Source organism: Vidua chalybeata, chromosome 1 (assembly GCF_026979565.1).
Source record: "Vidua chalybeata isolate OUT-0048 chromosome 1, bVidCha1 merged haplotype, whole genome shotgun sequence".
Taxonomy (NCBI): Eukaryota; Metazoa; Chordata; class Aves; order Passeriformes; family Viduidae; genus Vidua; species Vidua chalybeata.
The window spans coordinates 63146327-63163174 of NC_071530.1; the positions used below are offsets into that span (position 1 = coordinate 63146327).

The 16848-nt window shown below is 37.9% G+C and overlaps 1 protein-coding gene across 1 annotated transcript in view; it reads left to right on the forward strand.

The window, feature by feature from the left end:
* KIF13A (kinesin family member 13A) overlaps positions 1-16848 on the forward strand; it is a 104646-nt gene that overhangs the window by 76830 nt on the left and 10968 nt on the right. The window contains exons 18-36 of the mRNA XM_053946240.1: positions 1957-2119; positions 2736-2876; positions 4504-4653; positions 4810-4974; positions 5537-5710; positions 6225-6376; positions 6479-6611; positions 6704-6850; positions 7809-7847; positions 9135-9234; positions 9326-9452; positions 10474-10529; positions 11593-11717; positions 12740-12916; positions 13310-13402; positions 14238-14390; positions 14806-14883; positions 15397-15444; positions 15902-16013. Coding sequence (XP_053802215.1) covers positions 1957-2119; positions 2736-2876; positions 4504-4653; positions 4810-4974; positions 5537-5710; positions 6225-6376; positions 6479-6611; positions 6704-6850; positions 7809-7847; positions 9135-9234; positions 9326-9452; positions 10474-10529; positions 11593-11717; positions 12740-12916; positions 13310-13402; positions 14238-14390; positions 14806-14883; positions 15397-15444; positions 15902-16013 — 2333 coding nt within the window. The remainder of the gene's footprint in view (positions 1-1956; positions 2120-2735; positions 2877-4503; positions 4654-4809; positions 4975-5536; positions 5711-6224; positions 6377-6478; positions 6612-6703; positions 6851-7808; positions 7848-9134; positions 9235-9325; positions 9453-10473; positions 10530-11592; positions 11718-12739; positions 12917-13309; positions 13403-14237; positions 14391-14805; positions 14884-15396; positions 15445-15901; positions 16014-16848) is intronic.

A 16848-nucleotide genomic window follows, 5' to 3' on the forward strand; every position in this document is an offset into this window, starting at 1 on the left:
TTATTTCAGGATTTCATGTTCAATGAGTATTTGCTCCAGTTAATACCCTAGTGGAGCTTGTCATATGTTTAATGTAGTGAGAATTAAAAAATCCTTTTTTTTTTTTTCTCTCTCTCCTTAACTTTCTGGAATGTTTCGGGCACAGCTGTATGCAGAAAAACACAACTGTTATAAGAACTGCCCATAATAATTGGCTGAGTTACTTGTAAGTTTGCCTTACAGTCTTAAACCATTCTTTTCTCAAGAATCTAGCTAATATTGGTGTGGGAGCCTCCCAAAAAGCTTTCCAGATTCTGGTGTCCCAGATTAAGGAAGTGACTGGCTGTAGCTGGATCCAATGGCTCTCACAGCCCTTACATACAGATAAAAGCTGCCTTCTGTTTCCCAAGTTAGGCAGTTGTTTTACAGTGACTGTAGGTGTAGTGCAGTCTCAGTATCAAATACTTACTTGTGATTAATTTTTGACTACCTTAATTTGCCATGTGAATCCAGAATTATAGCTCACTGTGGAATGTGTCACTCTCATGGTCTGGAATTGCTTATTTAATTTTGATAGCCTGGATAACAGAAGCAAGAAGCAGGGAAAAGGAATTTTCCATCTAATGCTGGGAGGAGATATGGAGGAAGTTGCTAAAAATTCACTGACAGTAGCAGCTATTTCAGACCCAATAAAACCTACCACTGTTGCAAACCGAGGCTGGGTAGGGGAGAGAGACAAAGCTGCATGTTTTAGCATGTTAAAGGCACTAAAATTCAGGGCTGCTTGCTAATACTGCTGGCTATTTACCACTTTGGTTGTGGTATCAGGGGAGTGTCAGAGTGCAGTTTGAATTATCCATTCCTTGGGATTTTTTGGAAAAAGATAACACTCAACTAGAATTCTGTTGGTGACTGAGAGTTGTGTTAGCAGTGGGCAAACTTTGGCTGTATTCATAGGAAGACCCTTGTTCCTCCTACAGTTGTGTATAATTTAAGGTGTTTCATAGAAATGAGAAGTGTATGTGCTCAACATGTACCATATTTCAATAGGACTTAGCATAGAAAGGCTAAAAAAATCATACAGGGGAGAGGTGGTGACTGAAATATCCAAAGTTTGATCTTGAGTTTTATAAAGTGATGAGACACAGGAAGTGCTGTTGAGATTACAAAGAAAGGCAGAATGAACTGTGCTCAGAGGATAATCATGATCATTTTAAAAGGTAATTTAAAGATGTGACTCCCAGGTGAGGGCATATCTTAGTACACAGGTGTATGTATAGTGTGTGTCATAGCAGGTTTGCCAGGTGTTGCATTAGAGTAGATTTGCTCAGACAGGCCTGAGAAACCTCTTTGGAATTTGTCCAGAAACTGAGTGCACAGGCTTTAACCTGTGCTCATCCATTTGTTACTTAAAAGATACCTTGGGTAAATAGGATTTAAGTGGGTTTTATTTATATTTTTTTAATGTGTACGCTTCAGTAAGTGGGGGGAGGTCTGTGGTCACTGCAAATCCCTTGGAGTGATACAGAGCTGTGGCCTGCAGTGAATGCAGGTTCCAACATTATGGTCTGAGGAAGAGCAGGTTTTATCAAGATGAAGTCTAGCATGTTGGTACTGGTAGATTCTTTGGAACAGGACTCCAGATTAAAGGCAAAGACAGCTGCAATTATTTCATTTCTTGAAAATTCGAAATGTCCTCAGGGCTTTAAACAAATCATCACTGTACCAGCTCTTGTATTACCAGGACTTTTTATTTGGGCATCACCGTACTAGACGTGCCTCAACGTCTTTGTTTGTTTAATATGTGATCACTGCTTTCCCTCAATGAAATTGTGTTTTGTGTTCACTGACACAGTGCTACTTAGCATTTCCTCTTAAACTTGTTTCAGAAAAGTCTTTGTTAGCACCTCTATTTGCAGCTTTCCAATAATAGAAATAGGTTTCTGTGTATTTTTCATGTTACCTACTGCACCACAGGGATGAATTGTTTCGACAGAGCCTGGCTAAACTTCGAGAGCAAATAGTAAAGGCAAATACTCTGGTGAGAGAAGCAAACTTCTTAGCAGAAGAAATGAGTAAGCTAACAGATTATCAAGTAACACTTCAGATCCCTGCTGAAAACCTCAGTGCCAACAAAAAGGTAACGATAACAAAGAATGCTGGAAAACATAGCTTTGTGGCTAAACTTTGTAGACCTTGAGCCAATAAAATGTTACTTTTGTTAGATTATGCATAGACAAAATAGAAGTGCTACCTGATTAATATACTGAAACTGAGTAATTAAGCAATTAAGTAAACATGGCAAGAGCATTAAGTATGGCTCTTGCTGTTTTAAAGTGTGTGATCACCCTATGTGCACTGCATATGAACAGAAATGTATGTTCCTATAGAACCTGCATTTTAGTTATGTCTGCAGAAATTAATGGGTTTTGTTACGGTTTCCTACAATTTTATGTCTTAAAGGGTTTTACAGTGCTGCGGTACATACAATAGCAATTAGGATAATATGCTTGTCCTAGAGGCTTTGATTGAGTGTGTCCTATGGGAATGGTCATGTTTGAGAAGGATAAAGAGATCTGGAAGGTTGGAGATGTGTATAGGCCATGCAGTGTCTGAGGACAGAAGTAGCATGACTGGCATGCAGAGAGAAGCTGCATGTTCTGTATTTTATTCCTTTCTAGGAATGCAGTTTGAGTGAAGAGTTAAACTACTTACATGGACATTTGCTGCACTGATTGTTTTTTCTTCTGATTTAGAGGGGTGCAATAGTAAGCGAGCCTGCAATTCAAGTGAGAAGAAAAGGAAAAGGTACTCAAGTGTGGACTATTGAGAAACTGGAGAACAAATTGATTGACATGAGAGATCTCTATCAAGAATGGAAGGAGAAAATTCCTGAGGTAATTTATATATTTTTAAAATGGATCAAAGATTGAGTTTGTTTTCTTTATATCCCTTTTAATATGTTATAGACATCAAGTGCAATGACTTTGTATATGAAAGAATAGGGTGCTATGTTTTTTAAAAAAAACAAAACCAAACCAAACAAAAATCCAGAACAAAACCAGTATGACTAATACTAAATATTCAAAATCCCCATGCATAATAAAACACAGGTATGTCCTATCTCACTTGTGTTTTCAGATGTTAAGTATGCTGATGTCAGATATAATTGTGCTGAGACTCACAATGCCACTAAGAGCCTATGTTTACCTGCTATGCAGATGACCACCAACTCTGAAAGGAAGCAGTAAGCTGCATTAGAAATAAAATTATTTAATGTGTCAAAGCTAGCAAGGATGCTGCTTAAGGTGCAGAACATACTAGTGGGATAAAACTTGATTTTAAACTATGAAATATTCTTTAATTTCATTTGTATATTTCCCAGCCTTAAAGCAGGGAAGAAATCAATTGAAGATACTTAGTCTACATTAGCATTTCTGTCAAAACCAAGTGGTGTTTTGTGAGAATTCAGGTAGCACATTAGCCTTGGCAAATAAGCATGAGATTTGCCAAAAACTTGATTGTTTATTAGAAAGAGAGATGATATTCGGTATTCCAGAAGACATCATCTAAGTATCCAGGTAGAAGTGCATAGGAAATATATCTTATTGTCTTGTGGCTGTTAGGAAGCACCTAAATTACTTGTATCAAGAATAATTCTTAAATATGTTTGAACAACTCTTGTGCCTTTGTTACATGCTTTGGACGGGACAATGGGAATCTCTAAAATCATAACACAGGGGAGGTCAAGCACTTCATCTTGCCCATTGAAGACAACGATGATTTTACTGCTGACTTTAGTAAGAACTGATAGCACATATTTGAATATATTATGTCTGCCTGAGCCAGGATCATTCTTTCCATGACCTATGTTGTCCATAATGCATGTGTTCTATGTGCTACATAGAAACACGTAGGTCAAATGCTGCATGTGTTGAAGACAGAAGAGGAGAGGAAGGGAAGGAACTAAAAAATTCACTGAGGAGTGCATATTGTGCTAGGAATCCGCATGAATTCTTTGTGGCTGTATGGGGAATGCTTCTGGTGTGATCTCAGCTCTGTGGGAGTCATACGAACACTGTTGACTTAAGTAGGAATCATCGTGCACCTTCCCTTTGCCCTTGTAGTAGTGGTAGCCAGCAGCCAGAGCAGCACAACCTGAGGATGGTTTGACCTCTTGTTTAAGAAGTATAAGCAGAGCAGAAAAGGTGAAACATCTTGAAATCAATGGCTACTGCGATTGCTCATGGTAAATTCTGCTTTGCCTTGACACAGCTAAAATATGCAGGTCGTCTTATTATTATATCCTGTAGTAAAGAAAGGATTGTATAATGTCTCATCTCAAAGATTTCATTTCTAATTTGTAATATGATTCTAGCCTCTTTCTGCCTGTGTAACAGGAAGGAACAAAGATGGGTAGTGGAATCATTTTTGTGCCATGACCTTTTAATACTATGAGGTTATTTGATCTCCTGTTCCCACACTGGTGGTTTTGTGACATCTCTTTCATTATCTCTAAAACAGATAAGGAAGCTGATTGGCAAGAGAGGTGATCCTTTCTACGAAGCGCAGGAGAACCACAACTTGATCGGCGTCGCCAACGTGTTTCTGGAGTGCCTTTTCTACGATGTGAAGCTGCAGTACGCTGTGCCCATCATCAGCCAGCAGGGCGAGGTAGGGCTGGACTGGGCATGCTGAGAGCTCCTGCAGGACTCTTGGTGCTCCTTGTGCACCAGGGGTTTAGCAAGCAAATGGTGCCTGCTGTCCTGTTCCCCAGTGAATAAGTGTTTTTCAAGTGGCCTTGTATGTTCTCTGTGTAATTGCCTTCAGGTGGCAGGGCGGCTGCATGTTGAAGTAATGCGTGTCACTGGGTCTGTCCCAGAACGTGTGGTAGAAGGAGATGACTCGTCTGAGAACTCCAGTGAAAGTGGGAGTCTGGAAGTCATGGATAACAATGGAGAAATTATTCACAGAGCAAAAAAGCTCTCCTGTAGGGTGAGTAAGAACACCTGATGAAGTTTACAGTTTTGAGTCTCTGTAACTATGTAGCCAGTCTGATGTAAAGTACTAGGCTATGTAGACTATTGCTTGCTGAAAAGTCTCTGACAGGACTTCTCTTGTTCCAGTTCAGGGTAGGCCAGTCAGTGGTTTCCAGTGGCTCATTTAATTTGTTTTAGTTTCTAGTAGATGCAGATCCGCATCATAAATACTGGTGTTACAAGGACAATCCTTTACAGACACAGAAGGGGGAACAGTTTTTCCTGTAACTATCTCCTGTAGTTTGATCATCTAATGTGATCAAGAATATCTAAGGGTGGTGTATGGATTTAATTTCTTCTGTGATGAAGCATTTCATTGTCCACTCGAGCTTATCAGCTTCCTCAAATGAAACATGTACATGGCTGAAGTCCATACGTCTACATTTCTGGATATGCAAAATCAGATTTTCTAAATGGGAATATCCTTACTGTTCTTTGAAACTTCTTGGCTGTTGGTCTTCAGTTTGCAGATGAAGAAGAAACTGTCATTCCTGACAACATCTATTTTATCTCCTCAGGTAAAAATAAAAGAAGCAACCGGACTGCCACCTAATCTCTCCAACTTCGTCTTTTGTCAATACACATTTTGGGATCAATGCGAGTCAACAGTTGCAGCACCAGTAGTAGATCCAGATGTGCCTTCACCTCAGAGCAAAGATGCTCATTTTACAGTGACCTTCTCTCACTGTAAGGTAAATATTTTTATTATGAAATAGTGTTACCAGGAGGATTGTTTGAGAGTATGAACCTTGTTTTGCTGGGGGAAGAAGGAGGGAGTCAAGTAATGTAACTAATGACTTTTAACTATGCTTAAGAATGCCTTAATATTTCACTTCATTACTTCTTCAAAATGTAGCAAAAGGAAAAGATCTTTTGATTAGGGATCTTTTAAATTCAGATGTTACCTTTAATGTGTGGAGAAATCTATCATTTGTATAGTGACAGCTGATTATATACTTGTTTGGTAAGCTCAGTAGCTTAAAAGAAATCACTGGAGCTGAGACATCGCTTTTATGATGAAATGTGGTCTGCAGGAGCATGAATTGCTGAGATTTTTACAACTTTCATGTCCAGAGTTGAGCTTTGTGATGCAAACTGTATGGTTGATCAGACAGGAAGTTAGTTGATTGGTGTGTCCTTACAAGCAAGTTGAGGAGATACAATTATTTATTATGGTTGAATGTGATTTGTTTTTCTCATTGCCAGGACTATGTGGTGAATGTCACGGAGGAGTTTTTGGAGTTCATTTCAGAAGGAGCTCTTGCTATTGAAGTGTGGGGTCACAGATGTACTGGCAATGGCAGCTCTGTTTGGGAAGTTGATTCTCTTCATGCAAAAACTAGGACACTGAGAGACAGGTACAAATGAATGCTTCCATCAACTTCCTAAAAGTTTTGTAAGACCAGCTGTGCACAAATACTTTGAGGCAACCATGAGTTTTTATGGGGATGTCTTTTTAGATGGAATGAAGTAACTCGAAGAATAGAAATGTGGATTTCCATACAAGAATTGAATGAGATGGGTGAATACACTGCAGTTGAACTCCATCAGGCAAAAGATGTAAACACAGGGGGAATTTTCCAACTTAGGCAGGTGTGTATCTTTTCCTTGCCATCTTATTCACGTTTAAATTACTTTTTAAATTTTATTCTTAGTTTCTCTCTCTCTCTCAATTTCTTGCTTAGGGTCATTCTCGCAGAGTTCAGGTGACAGTGAAACCTGTGCAGCATTCAGGAACATTGCCTCTCATGGTAGAAGCAATTCTTTCAGTCTCTGTAGGTGGAGTGACTGCCAGATCAACCAAACTGCAAAGGGGCTTGGACAGCTACCAGGTAAGGCAGTTAATTTCTCAGTTAGGTGTGGTTCTGCTGTTCTTGACCCAGCCCAACACAGTTACAAAAGGGACCTTAGCACACTGGTACCTGATTTGCAGTTTTACATGTGCTTGAGGTTAATACAAGTAATGTGAGCCTGTGGTGCTAAAGCTGCTTCTTTTTCCTTATAACTCAATGTATGACTGATAAAGTACTGAGTATGGCAGGACAGAAGGAATATGAGAATTGTTTTTACCTTTGTGTGTAAAGGTGATTAATACTAGATTCCTAGTGCTATTAGTTTCCCTCCCTTCCAGAGATGGTGAAAGTTGAAGAGAGGAAAAGCAAAAAAAAAAAAAAAAAGAAAAAATTATTGAGAAAATGTAGTGAGATACTATTTAGCTTTTCAAAAAGCACCAAGTTGTTATTTGATAAGAATCAAAAACAGTCATCACTGAATGTGAAAGGGCTATTCCACATAGCCAAGGAAGTCCTTAAGAAGCATAAATTATTTCATATTGGACAAATTCATATTGGTAATAAAACATGATTTGAACAGTGGTAACAAAGAGCAAGTTGAATATGACACTCGGGGAAGCAAGGTGCCTTTTGTCAGAAGGTTTGTATTCAGTTCCACAAATAATTCTAACCTTGGATACAGATGAAACTGTAAAATTTGAGATGAGTAATCTGCTTGCCCAGTCGTTTTTCTGGCACTGGATTCTGTGGTGATTTTAATTATTTTATTTTTTAATAAACATATTCACTAATACTCAAATCATGGCTGACCTGCTACAGTCTAATGAAAAAAAAGTCTACCTCGAATAAGACTTGTTTGAGTGCTGTGATTTTAACATTTTACAAATTTGTGGCAGAAATGAAATGTTGGTATTCATGTTGTGGGTTATTTCTGTGAATTTCTGTTGAGTGAAATGCATGGGTTTTGTGTTTTACAAAATGTATTTTCTCCTACCAGAAGGAGGAGGATGATGGTGGTGATATGGATAGTTACCAGGTATTGCTGCTCTTGCTGTCAGTCCTGCGGCATGGGGCACATCTAATGCTAATGGCCAGCAACTCTCAAATGAACAAGCAAAAGCGGCTTTGAAATACACACATGCTGTGCATTTTAGAGGCTACCTGGGCTATAAAACACTGCTGTTTCAGTTTACCTTGTGACTTTATACTCTTACAGTGTCCTTTCTTCTCTAGTACTCTGCAGTCAGCTCTCCTAACTGGCTACATGAATTGCTATGGGAATAAAAGCTTTGAAATTTTAATTTAGAATGTAAGCAGTTTCTGATGAATATCACAGGGAAAAGAACCAGCAGCTGCAGTCATCTTTTCCAGGCAAATTATGCAGCATAAGATATTTTGTTTGTTTTCTAAAGAAAATATCATAACCTTTTATGTTGTGCAGTTTTCTGAAATGCTTGAGTGAGAGTGGAGGATGTGAATGGGGATAGATAGAGAAGCTTCAGTGAAGCAATTTTCTTTTATCTGCACAAAGCCCAACCTTGAACCTATTTTCCTGTGTGATAAGTCACAATTTAGACAGTGTAACAAAAGACGTATTTTAAAAGGTGACAAAGAGCAGAAGAGGAAATCCCCTAAAAGTAAAATAAATTTCAGATTTCTACACAGAAGACTTTTTTCTAATAGGCAGTCCAACAGAAGTAAAACCAGTTAGGTGAGAATGCTGACATCCCTTAAAATGATGTGTTAAGTTTCCTCGCAATCTCAAAAATATAATTTAAGGTACTAACTTCTTGCGGGCTGTTTTTGCGCTTTCTGACATATCACAGAGAAGAACCAACCAGATTTTCTGTGATACCACAAAGCATGATTGCATGATGGGTTTTGTTTGCATGAGAAATCTTTTAATTGCACTGATAGCAGCTGCTAGCAATGGAATTTTGTGCAGGTTTGAGGGCGTACTGACCTGTCTAATCTTCAGGAGAACTTACGATCAACTGATGATACTGGGTTTTCCTCTTCCATGTGCTATTCAAAAGATTGATTGCCGCCTCTATAAGTAATTAGCCCATGGTGTATAATCTGTTCAGCAGCAGAGGCAGTCACATTTTCTTTTCTCCTGTTGAAATCTGAGACTTGAAAGCAAATAAACTTCCCTTCATGGGTGATGAGGTATTTAATCAGTGTGCATGTCATTCGGGGGAAAAAAGTTTCCTGCATCGTGCAAGCCATTTAATATAAATTCTGACTAAATTACCACAAAATTTACTGCTCTTTTATTCTCACCCACATAGTCTAGTGACTTCCTTTTCTATTTCCATGTTAGGAAGAAGATTTGAACTGTGTACGAGAAAGGTGGTCTGATGCATTGATAAAACGCAGAGAATACTTAGATGAGCAGATCCAAAAGATCAGCAACAAACAAGGTTTGCATCTTGAAGTCTCTGTCATAAGTACTTTATGGCCTATACCACAAAAAGCGTGTCTCATCTGTAATCCTAATCTCTTCCACTATAGAAAAATCTGAGGATGATATAGAACGAGAAGCCCGGCTGGTGGAACAGTGGGTAGGGCTGACTGAAGAGAGGAATGCAGTGTTTGTTCCAGCACCAGGCAGTGGAATTCCTGGTGCCCCCGCAAATTGGTATGTTCAGAAAAGCCACTGGGGTTGCCAGCTTTTTGTACATAAACTGTGCATGCTGCAGGGTACAAATCTAAGGATGTTTTGGAGTTTCCTGTGTTCTCCTGTGATACTACAAACTGCATTCAACTGACAGAAAGTTTAGACGGTCAAGTGTTGTTCTGAATGTAAGAAAGATTTGCTTAGCTAAGATATTACATAGAGTAGCTTTGAATTAGCTTTCAAGGTTTGAAAAGCACCTTTGAATATAATATAGTATTTTGCAACTTTATACAGTTGAGAAAACTATCCAGTAGTTTGATTCCTTTCAGAAAAGGAGTGATTGAAAAACGAATGGTAGAACACATGATAATGTCATTGATAAAGGGTGGAGAGGGAAGAAACTGATTTCAAAGGATGTGTTCTTTGTTTCATCTGAATTTGTAATATATTTCTCTTTAGTTTTATTTAAATTTGTGTTTTAACTAACATCTTTGGAACTGACATGCAGAAATGAGGAATGCAACATATTAGGTTTGGGAAAGTATGGACAAGAAATACTCCTCTAATCAAATGTACACTACTGTCTCCAATAGTATTTGGGGAATAATGTAGTAGTACTCTTTTCTTGCCGTTTTTCCCCTTATCCACCTGAAGCGTGCGGTGGACATATAGTTAAAAGTGTGTTTATGGATATTATGAGTGCCAGTAGTTGCATATCCAGTTGTTTGGAGGGTTACTGACCTTTATGTGTGAGATGACTACAACCAGTTCACTTCATAAGGAGCAGAACAGGATGTTTAGAACTCTGGTCCTCACAGTAACTGCCACATGCTGTGTGGTGTGAATTGAGTTTTGGCAAAGCTCTAGATTTAGCTCTGCATGAGCTAATAAAATGCTGTCTGTGCCACACAGGCATTCAGAGTAGCCATCAGAATGTTGATAGCTTTGGCCATTGGTTACAGTTAATGAATATTGCATGGAGATCTGTTTGCCCAAATAAACTTGAATTTGCCTTTTTTGTTACCATTTTGTTTTGTTTTAGGATTCCACCTACAGGAATGGAAACACATATACCTGTCCTCTTCCTTGATCTGAATGGTATGTTGTAAAAGGAGATTAAGAAACTTGTGGAGGGGGAAATAGGAGTTAGTTTGGGTCAATAAATGGTTAAATGGAAGATTGGACTTGAAAGGTGTAAGAACTCAAAGTGCTTTTTCTTCTGGCTGTGTATGTTGGCATAATAAAGCACAATTATTTTAGAATAAGGATAAAAGTCTGGGAACACAGGAGTACAGTGAAAACACTGTAAGAAAGGAAACTTAGTTTGAATCAAACAGCAGATGAGGAAATCCTGTAAGTGTTTTGATGTACAAATTCACATGTCATTAAGGCATTAATAGAGAATCTCCCACTGCTTTCAGAGCTCCTTCCACTGGCATTTCTGTAGAGTTTTAAACAGCTCATTTAATGAACACTGTTAGGACTACAAAGAGCTTTTTTTACAGAATCTGAGACTTCTCCCTTTGAAGGTATTTAGTTCTAAATGCAAGAAGAATATTAATACATATTCTTAAGACACAGATACACAGTCTAAGTAGCAAGAGACTAGAGGTAGCTCTTCATTTAAGGACTGTTTGGGAAACAAGTCTAATTATAAACCTGAACATAAAGCACAAGAGGATCTATAGGCCTTATCACATCCAGCACTGGAGTGGACTACTTATATAGGCAATGCATCAATAACCTGCTTTAGCAGATACTTTTGGAAAGTGAAATACCCTCTTCCTTCATCTGTGCTCACAAGGAATGGTTTATTTGTTTTGGTTTTTGTTTGTTTGTTTGTTTTGTTTTGTTTTGGTTCTTTTTTTACTATCAGCAGAGATTATCAGACAAAAGATCAAATCAAATAGGACATTTAAATAGGCTCATTGTGTCATTGCACACCTTTTGTTTGTTTAGCTAAAAGCGTAATGTAGCCAGAACTGCTGTTCTCAATTTCTTTTGTATGCTGAAATCATCTTCAAAATACTGCATAGTACTAAGATTAAGTAGGATTAAATGTAATATGAAATATGAGTAGGCCTTTATTACAACTTTGCCTCTATATATTCATATCCTTTGGTATAAAACTATTTCATTCTTTGCACATTTGTTTCATTAGCTGATGACCTCAGTGCCAATGAACAACTTATAGGTCCCCATGCATCAGGAGTTAACTCAATACTACCAAAGGAGCATGGGAGCCCATTCTTTTATCTGCCGATCTTAAAACACAGTGATGATGAGGTAAATTGTTAGCAAGCCTCCTTTTTGACAACTCTAGCTTGTGTAAATGCTTTCTTCTTATGTTTTATTTCCTACTTCTATGTATTTAATCATTATTATTGTTATTATTACCTTTTTGTCTTAGAAGTACCATCTGTATCTAGTGCTGCCTTTATTTTCCAGCCTATTTATTTAGAATTTAAGAGGCTATGACTTGTTAGCTCTTTTGCTTTAATTCAGATCTGACAAGTCTTAGCTCTTGGCAAAGAATAATTCAACTGCCTGACTCAAAATCCCTTTTCCTGCTTTCCTCACTCCTTCATCATTCCTCTTGCAGGCTCTTAACGCTTCAGAGAAAATGAGGTTTTATTGCGTGCACTAGGCAAAGCTTAATGCTTAAATAAAAATTCTTTCTTTTTTAGTACAGAGTTACTGTTTTTTAAATATATGGTTTGGGAATTGTTGGAAATTAATGGTTCTGAATCCATTTTGGAATTTCTTAACTGATTCCTTCCATGTCCTGCATCTACTCAGGCCATTGTTTAAGAGACTCTTTCCAGAATAAAGAGGACACCAAAGTTGGGGGGAAGGCAGAGGGAAGGAAAAAAAGTACTACAGAATGGGTGCAGGTTTATTCTATCTGGGCTGTTAACCTAATCCAACACAGGTGGAAGATTTTACATTGAAATTAATACACTTCTAATACAGTAGCAGTAGGATTTGTATTTCTTCATCCAGTCCTTCTTCTACTTTCCTTTCTGTCTCTAGCCATGTGAAAACTTCCTTTTGGGGCAGGGTTTGCACAATGCGGGGATTGTGATCATAATTCTTTTCCCCAGTATCTTAACATCTCTTTTATGATTCTTCTGATAAATTCCTTACTATGAAAAGGAGGTTTAACTCCACTTTGTTCAATGATGGTGATTTTTCTCTCGTTAAGGAATTGTTTTACTTCAGGTTAAATCATTGTAAATTATACCTTTTGTTAGAATAATAGAATCTTTGATTTCCCTTTCCTTCTTCCACTTAATTTGTCTGCATAGGTTTCAGCCACTGCTGCCTGGGACTCTTCTGTCCATGATTCAGTGCACCTCAATAGGGTAACTCCTCAAAATGAGAGAATTTACTTGATAGTGAAGACTACTGTGCAGCTCAGTCACCCTGCTGCAATGGAGCTGGTATTGCGCAAAAGGATTGCAGCAAACATTTATAACAAGCAGGTAATAAGTTTATATATTCTTTTATTCTTTGTTTTTTTTTTCATATTCTTAATTTAATGAATTTGTTTTCTTAGCTGTTTGCTTAACTTTTTGAGTCTGGTCTCCCTAGTTCTTATGAGAGAGAAATGAAAACTAGATGTTTATAGGTTGCAGTGAAGCTGTGTACTGGTATATTTCTTTGACCTGTCCATTTTTCAACTGATAGAACTTAGTAGCATTGTATACTGAGCACAGTGCTGTAAAGAGTGCTTAAAATATCATAAATGCTAAAAAAAATTAATAAATTATGGTTCTGGTTGGCTTCATAACCAGATTTTTCATTGCAACTTTTTATTTCTTAGGATGTCAAATATTATCAAAACAGTAACTGAAAATTACTTACTTTCTTTCTAGAGTTTTACCCAGAGCCTGAAAAGGAGAATATCCTTGAAAAATATATATTATGCCTGTGGAGTGACTTATGAAATAGTATCCAATATACCGAAGGTAAATCATACCATATTTCTATGGCAAATTCACAGAAATCAACAGAATTGACCTACTGCAGTGGGTGATACTGATTAGAAAGTAAATGTCCTGCTTTGCTGGTATGAGGCAGGTTGCCAAAGTGGATATACTGAAGTTCAGTGTGAGATTGTGTTTATCTTTAAACAGTTGAAAACTGTGGGGCTTTTATTTTCTCTTCTACTGTGTTTAAGTTTTTGTTGTAGAGTTATTTTTGAAGGCCCATTAGCTTAAAATCTACAGGGAAAATACAGAGGGTACTCAGAGGAATGTTCAGGTTTGTGGAAACAGAATAGCTGGGAATTTGAGTTCACAGAAATATAAATTACTTTTCATAGAAAAAAACGTCTATGAGTTGTAAATGTACTATAAAATTTATTTTAAAAGTAAACAAACTGAACAAATTAAAACATAAATAGTCTTGAAAGTAATTGTCACTTTGTTGCAGTACTACTTAAATGTTAAACTCTAGGGAAATCACGGCATATTTTAAGATTTGGGAAGGAAATTACATTTCCTTGCCTAGGAAGTTGTCGTTAGTTGAGCCTTAACATAACACAATTTCAGGTTAAATATGCATTATTTCTAGAAGTGCATTTACTACAGCAAATGCTCAAAACTTCTCCTAAGCTTGATCTCTTCAGCATCATTTGCATCTCTATGGAACAACCCTGGATCATTGACTGTAATTAGGTTTGCTGATTAAGTTTAAGATGCCCAAATCAAATTAATTTCTGGATTGAACTGGTCTAAAAAAGTGAGCTAAAACAATTGGCTTTCGTTTTTGAAACCTTGACTAGTGTAACTTCTACTTTAGGCTACAGAAGAAATTGAGGATCGTGAGACCTTAGCACTGATGGCTGCAAGGAGTGAGAATGAGGGCACGCCCGATGGCGAAACCTACATTGAGAAATACACACGTGGTGTGCTGCAAGTGGAGAACATTCTGAGCCTTGAACGGCTAAGACAGGCAAGGAAAAGGCATTTCTTGCACCCTTTGTGCTGGATTATGAGAATTCAAGAAAAGATGATTGATCTTTTAAAAATACCGTGATGCCTTTTTTTTTTTAGTTGGGTGTTTCTTTAGAGATCATTGGACAGATAAATGTAAGATTAAATTAGTTCTGTGAAATTTCCAGAGATGGAGGATGTAGTAACTAAAGCTGACAATGATGTAGTACACAGAACCTGAACAAGCAAAGGCTAAAGAATGAATTTCAGACAGAAGCTTTGGTGGTTGTGTGTGCAAATTAAGAATTAAGATTTGTGAATGCAAGCCCTAATTGCTGCTGTTAACTACACTGAGAAAATGTACCTATCCTGCTTGCTCAGTTCTCCTGAGGAGACCATGACGTTGCTGTTAGTGTTTTGTTCTCTTTACACAGGCAGTCACTGTCAAAGAGGCTCTCTCCACCAAAGCCAGGAACATCCGCAGGAGCATCAGCACTCCGAACGTGCACAACGTAAGGACTCTTCATCGTTAGCACTGATGGGGCAGGGGCTGCTGTCTGTGTGCTGATGTAATGCTTGCACAATGGGATATGGTAAATGATTACTCTGTGCTGGGACTAACCTGCCTGTGGGGAAGTGGCCATGAAGTGAAACCCCCTCCCCAAAATTGTCCATCCTAGGAGATAATGAAGTTAACAGGGAAGAGGGAAGGTTGGTTGAAACTCTTCTCCTTTTACAAGGAAATCCATTTGGGAAGTAGTTGAGGATGACAGCTGCCCTGATTCAGATTACTTTTACCTCCAAATCCCTTTAACTTTTTTCATGGTATAAGGGGTAGTTTCCATTTTATGTGTTCTCTCACACACTCATACAGCAGAAACTTAGATGTCTTTTTACATAATCTGTTCTGAAAAGAGAGAGCAAAACAGTTATTAGGACTAAATGATCACAGTGTTTCCTCAAGGTTTTATATCTCACAAATAAAAAGTAGGCATTTTGTCATTCTGCCTGTTGGTGTCCTGTAGGTGTCCTGTAGTCGACTGGATCTTTCTGCCTGTGACGAAGATGACAAGGTATGGAAATGTAGCAACAAACAGTTCACATTCCCAGATTTTCCATCCCTGCCAGAAGCAAGATGTGTTTGAGAATTGGGGGGAAAAAAGGAAAATAGAAATAGTATTTTCCTTTAATAATATTTAAAGCAGTTGATATACATAATATGTCTTAAAAGTTCTGCACCCTTTACATATAATTTTGCATTAAACCTTACTGTCCTTCTCTGATTTTCATATTATAATTATATAAACCAATATGTAAGAAACAGAGCAAAACTTCAACTACTTCTCTGACCAGCTAATTACCTTTTAAACAATGCATTTCTGTGTGACAGGAAAATTGTCTGAAGTCAGTAATTGACATAGCTTTGGTTATTGTGGGGTTTGGTTGACTCTTAACACCTGAGTTTACCTATTGTTTTTTTTCCACATTTGCCTGCATCATCATGCAGCTTTATGTATTTTTATTTTTTAGGGTTGGTCTGAAAGTCACCTAGATATATCTGACTGTTGTTCCAGTTATCAAGATGTATCATGCTATGGTACTTTACCCAGGGAGTCACCTCGCAAGAGCAAAGACAGCAGTGGTGAGATTTCATATGTGTAATGAATATGTAATGCTGGTGGATTCTTATTTATTGCATTAAACTGAAAATTAAATTCCCAGTGCTCTTTTCCTAATAAATATGTTATCCAGCTTCTACTTAAGGAGCTAAACATAATCTGGAAATAGGGGAGAAAAGGAGAAATGCATAAGACATCCAGGAAAGAGGGTAAAGAGGAGGGCAGAATGTGCTAAATATAAATCAAAACTGTAGAAGAAAAAAAAAAAAAAGAAAAAAAAACCACCCAAAACAAAATATCACACACACACACAGAAGAACAAAACGCAACTGCTGTTATTTTATGAATTTGAAGATGCTTTTTTTAAAGTAGGAAGCGTCCTTAGACAAGTTCTTTACATGATATGTGGATATCGGCTCTGGCTCCCTGCCAGTGTGTCACAGGTGCCTTGATTCCTTCAGGTCACATTGACCAGGCAGTGCAGGTAGAAATACTGCTGCAATAAAGTGGGACTGGGGGTTTATTCATTGCTTCCTTGCTTATAATTTCCTTTTTGATCATGCTGGCTGTTCTGGATGGCTGGCTTGGTTACAGCGCAGATTTGCAGTCCTGTGGGCAGAGGTCAGGTGAGACACAGGAAGCATATAGCTTCTCAGTTCTGTTTTCAAGGACACTTCCCACTGGTTTTATGACCAAGAAGAAAAGGAGAAATGTTGGAGCCTCAAAATGGAAGGGGCAGGTACTGCTGTTCTCTGCTTTCCTTCTGTTTCCAGATTTCTCTGAGGATCTTACTGAGCTCTGCATTATTTCTTGCCTAGACCAGTGGTTAAATACTTAAATATTGACATTTTTCTGTAG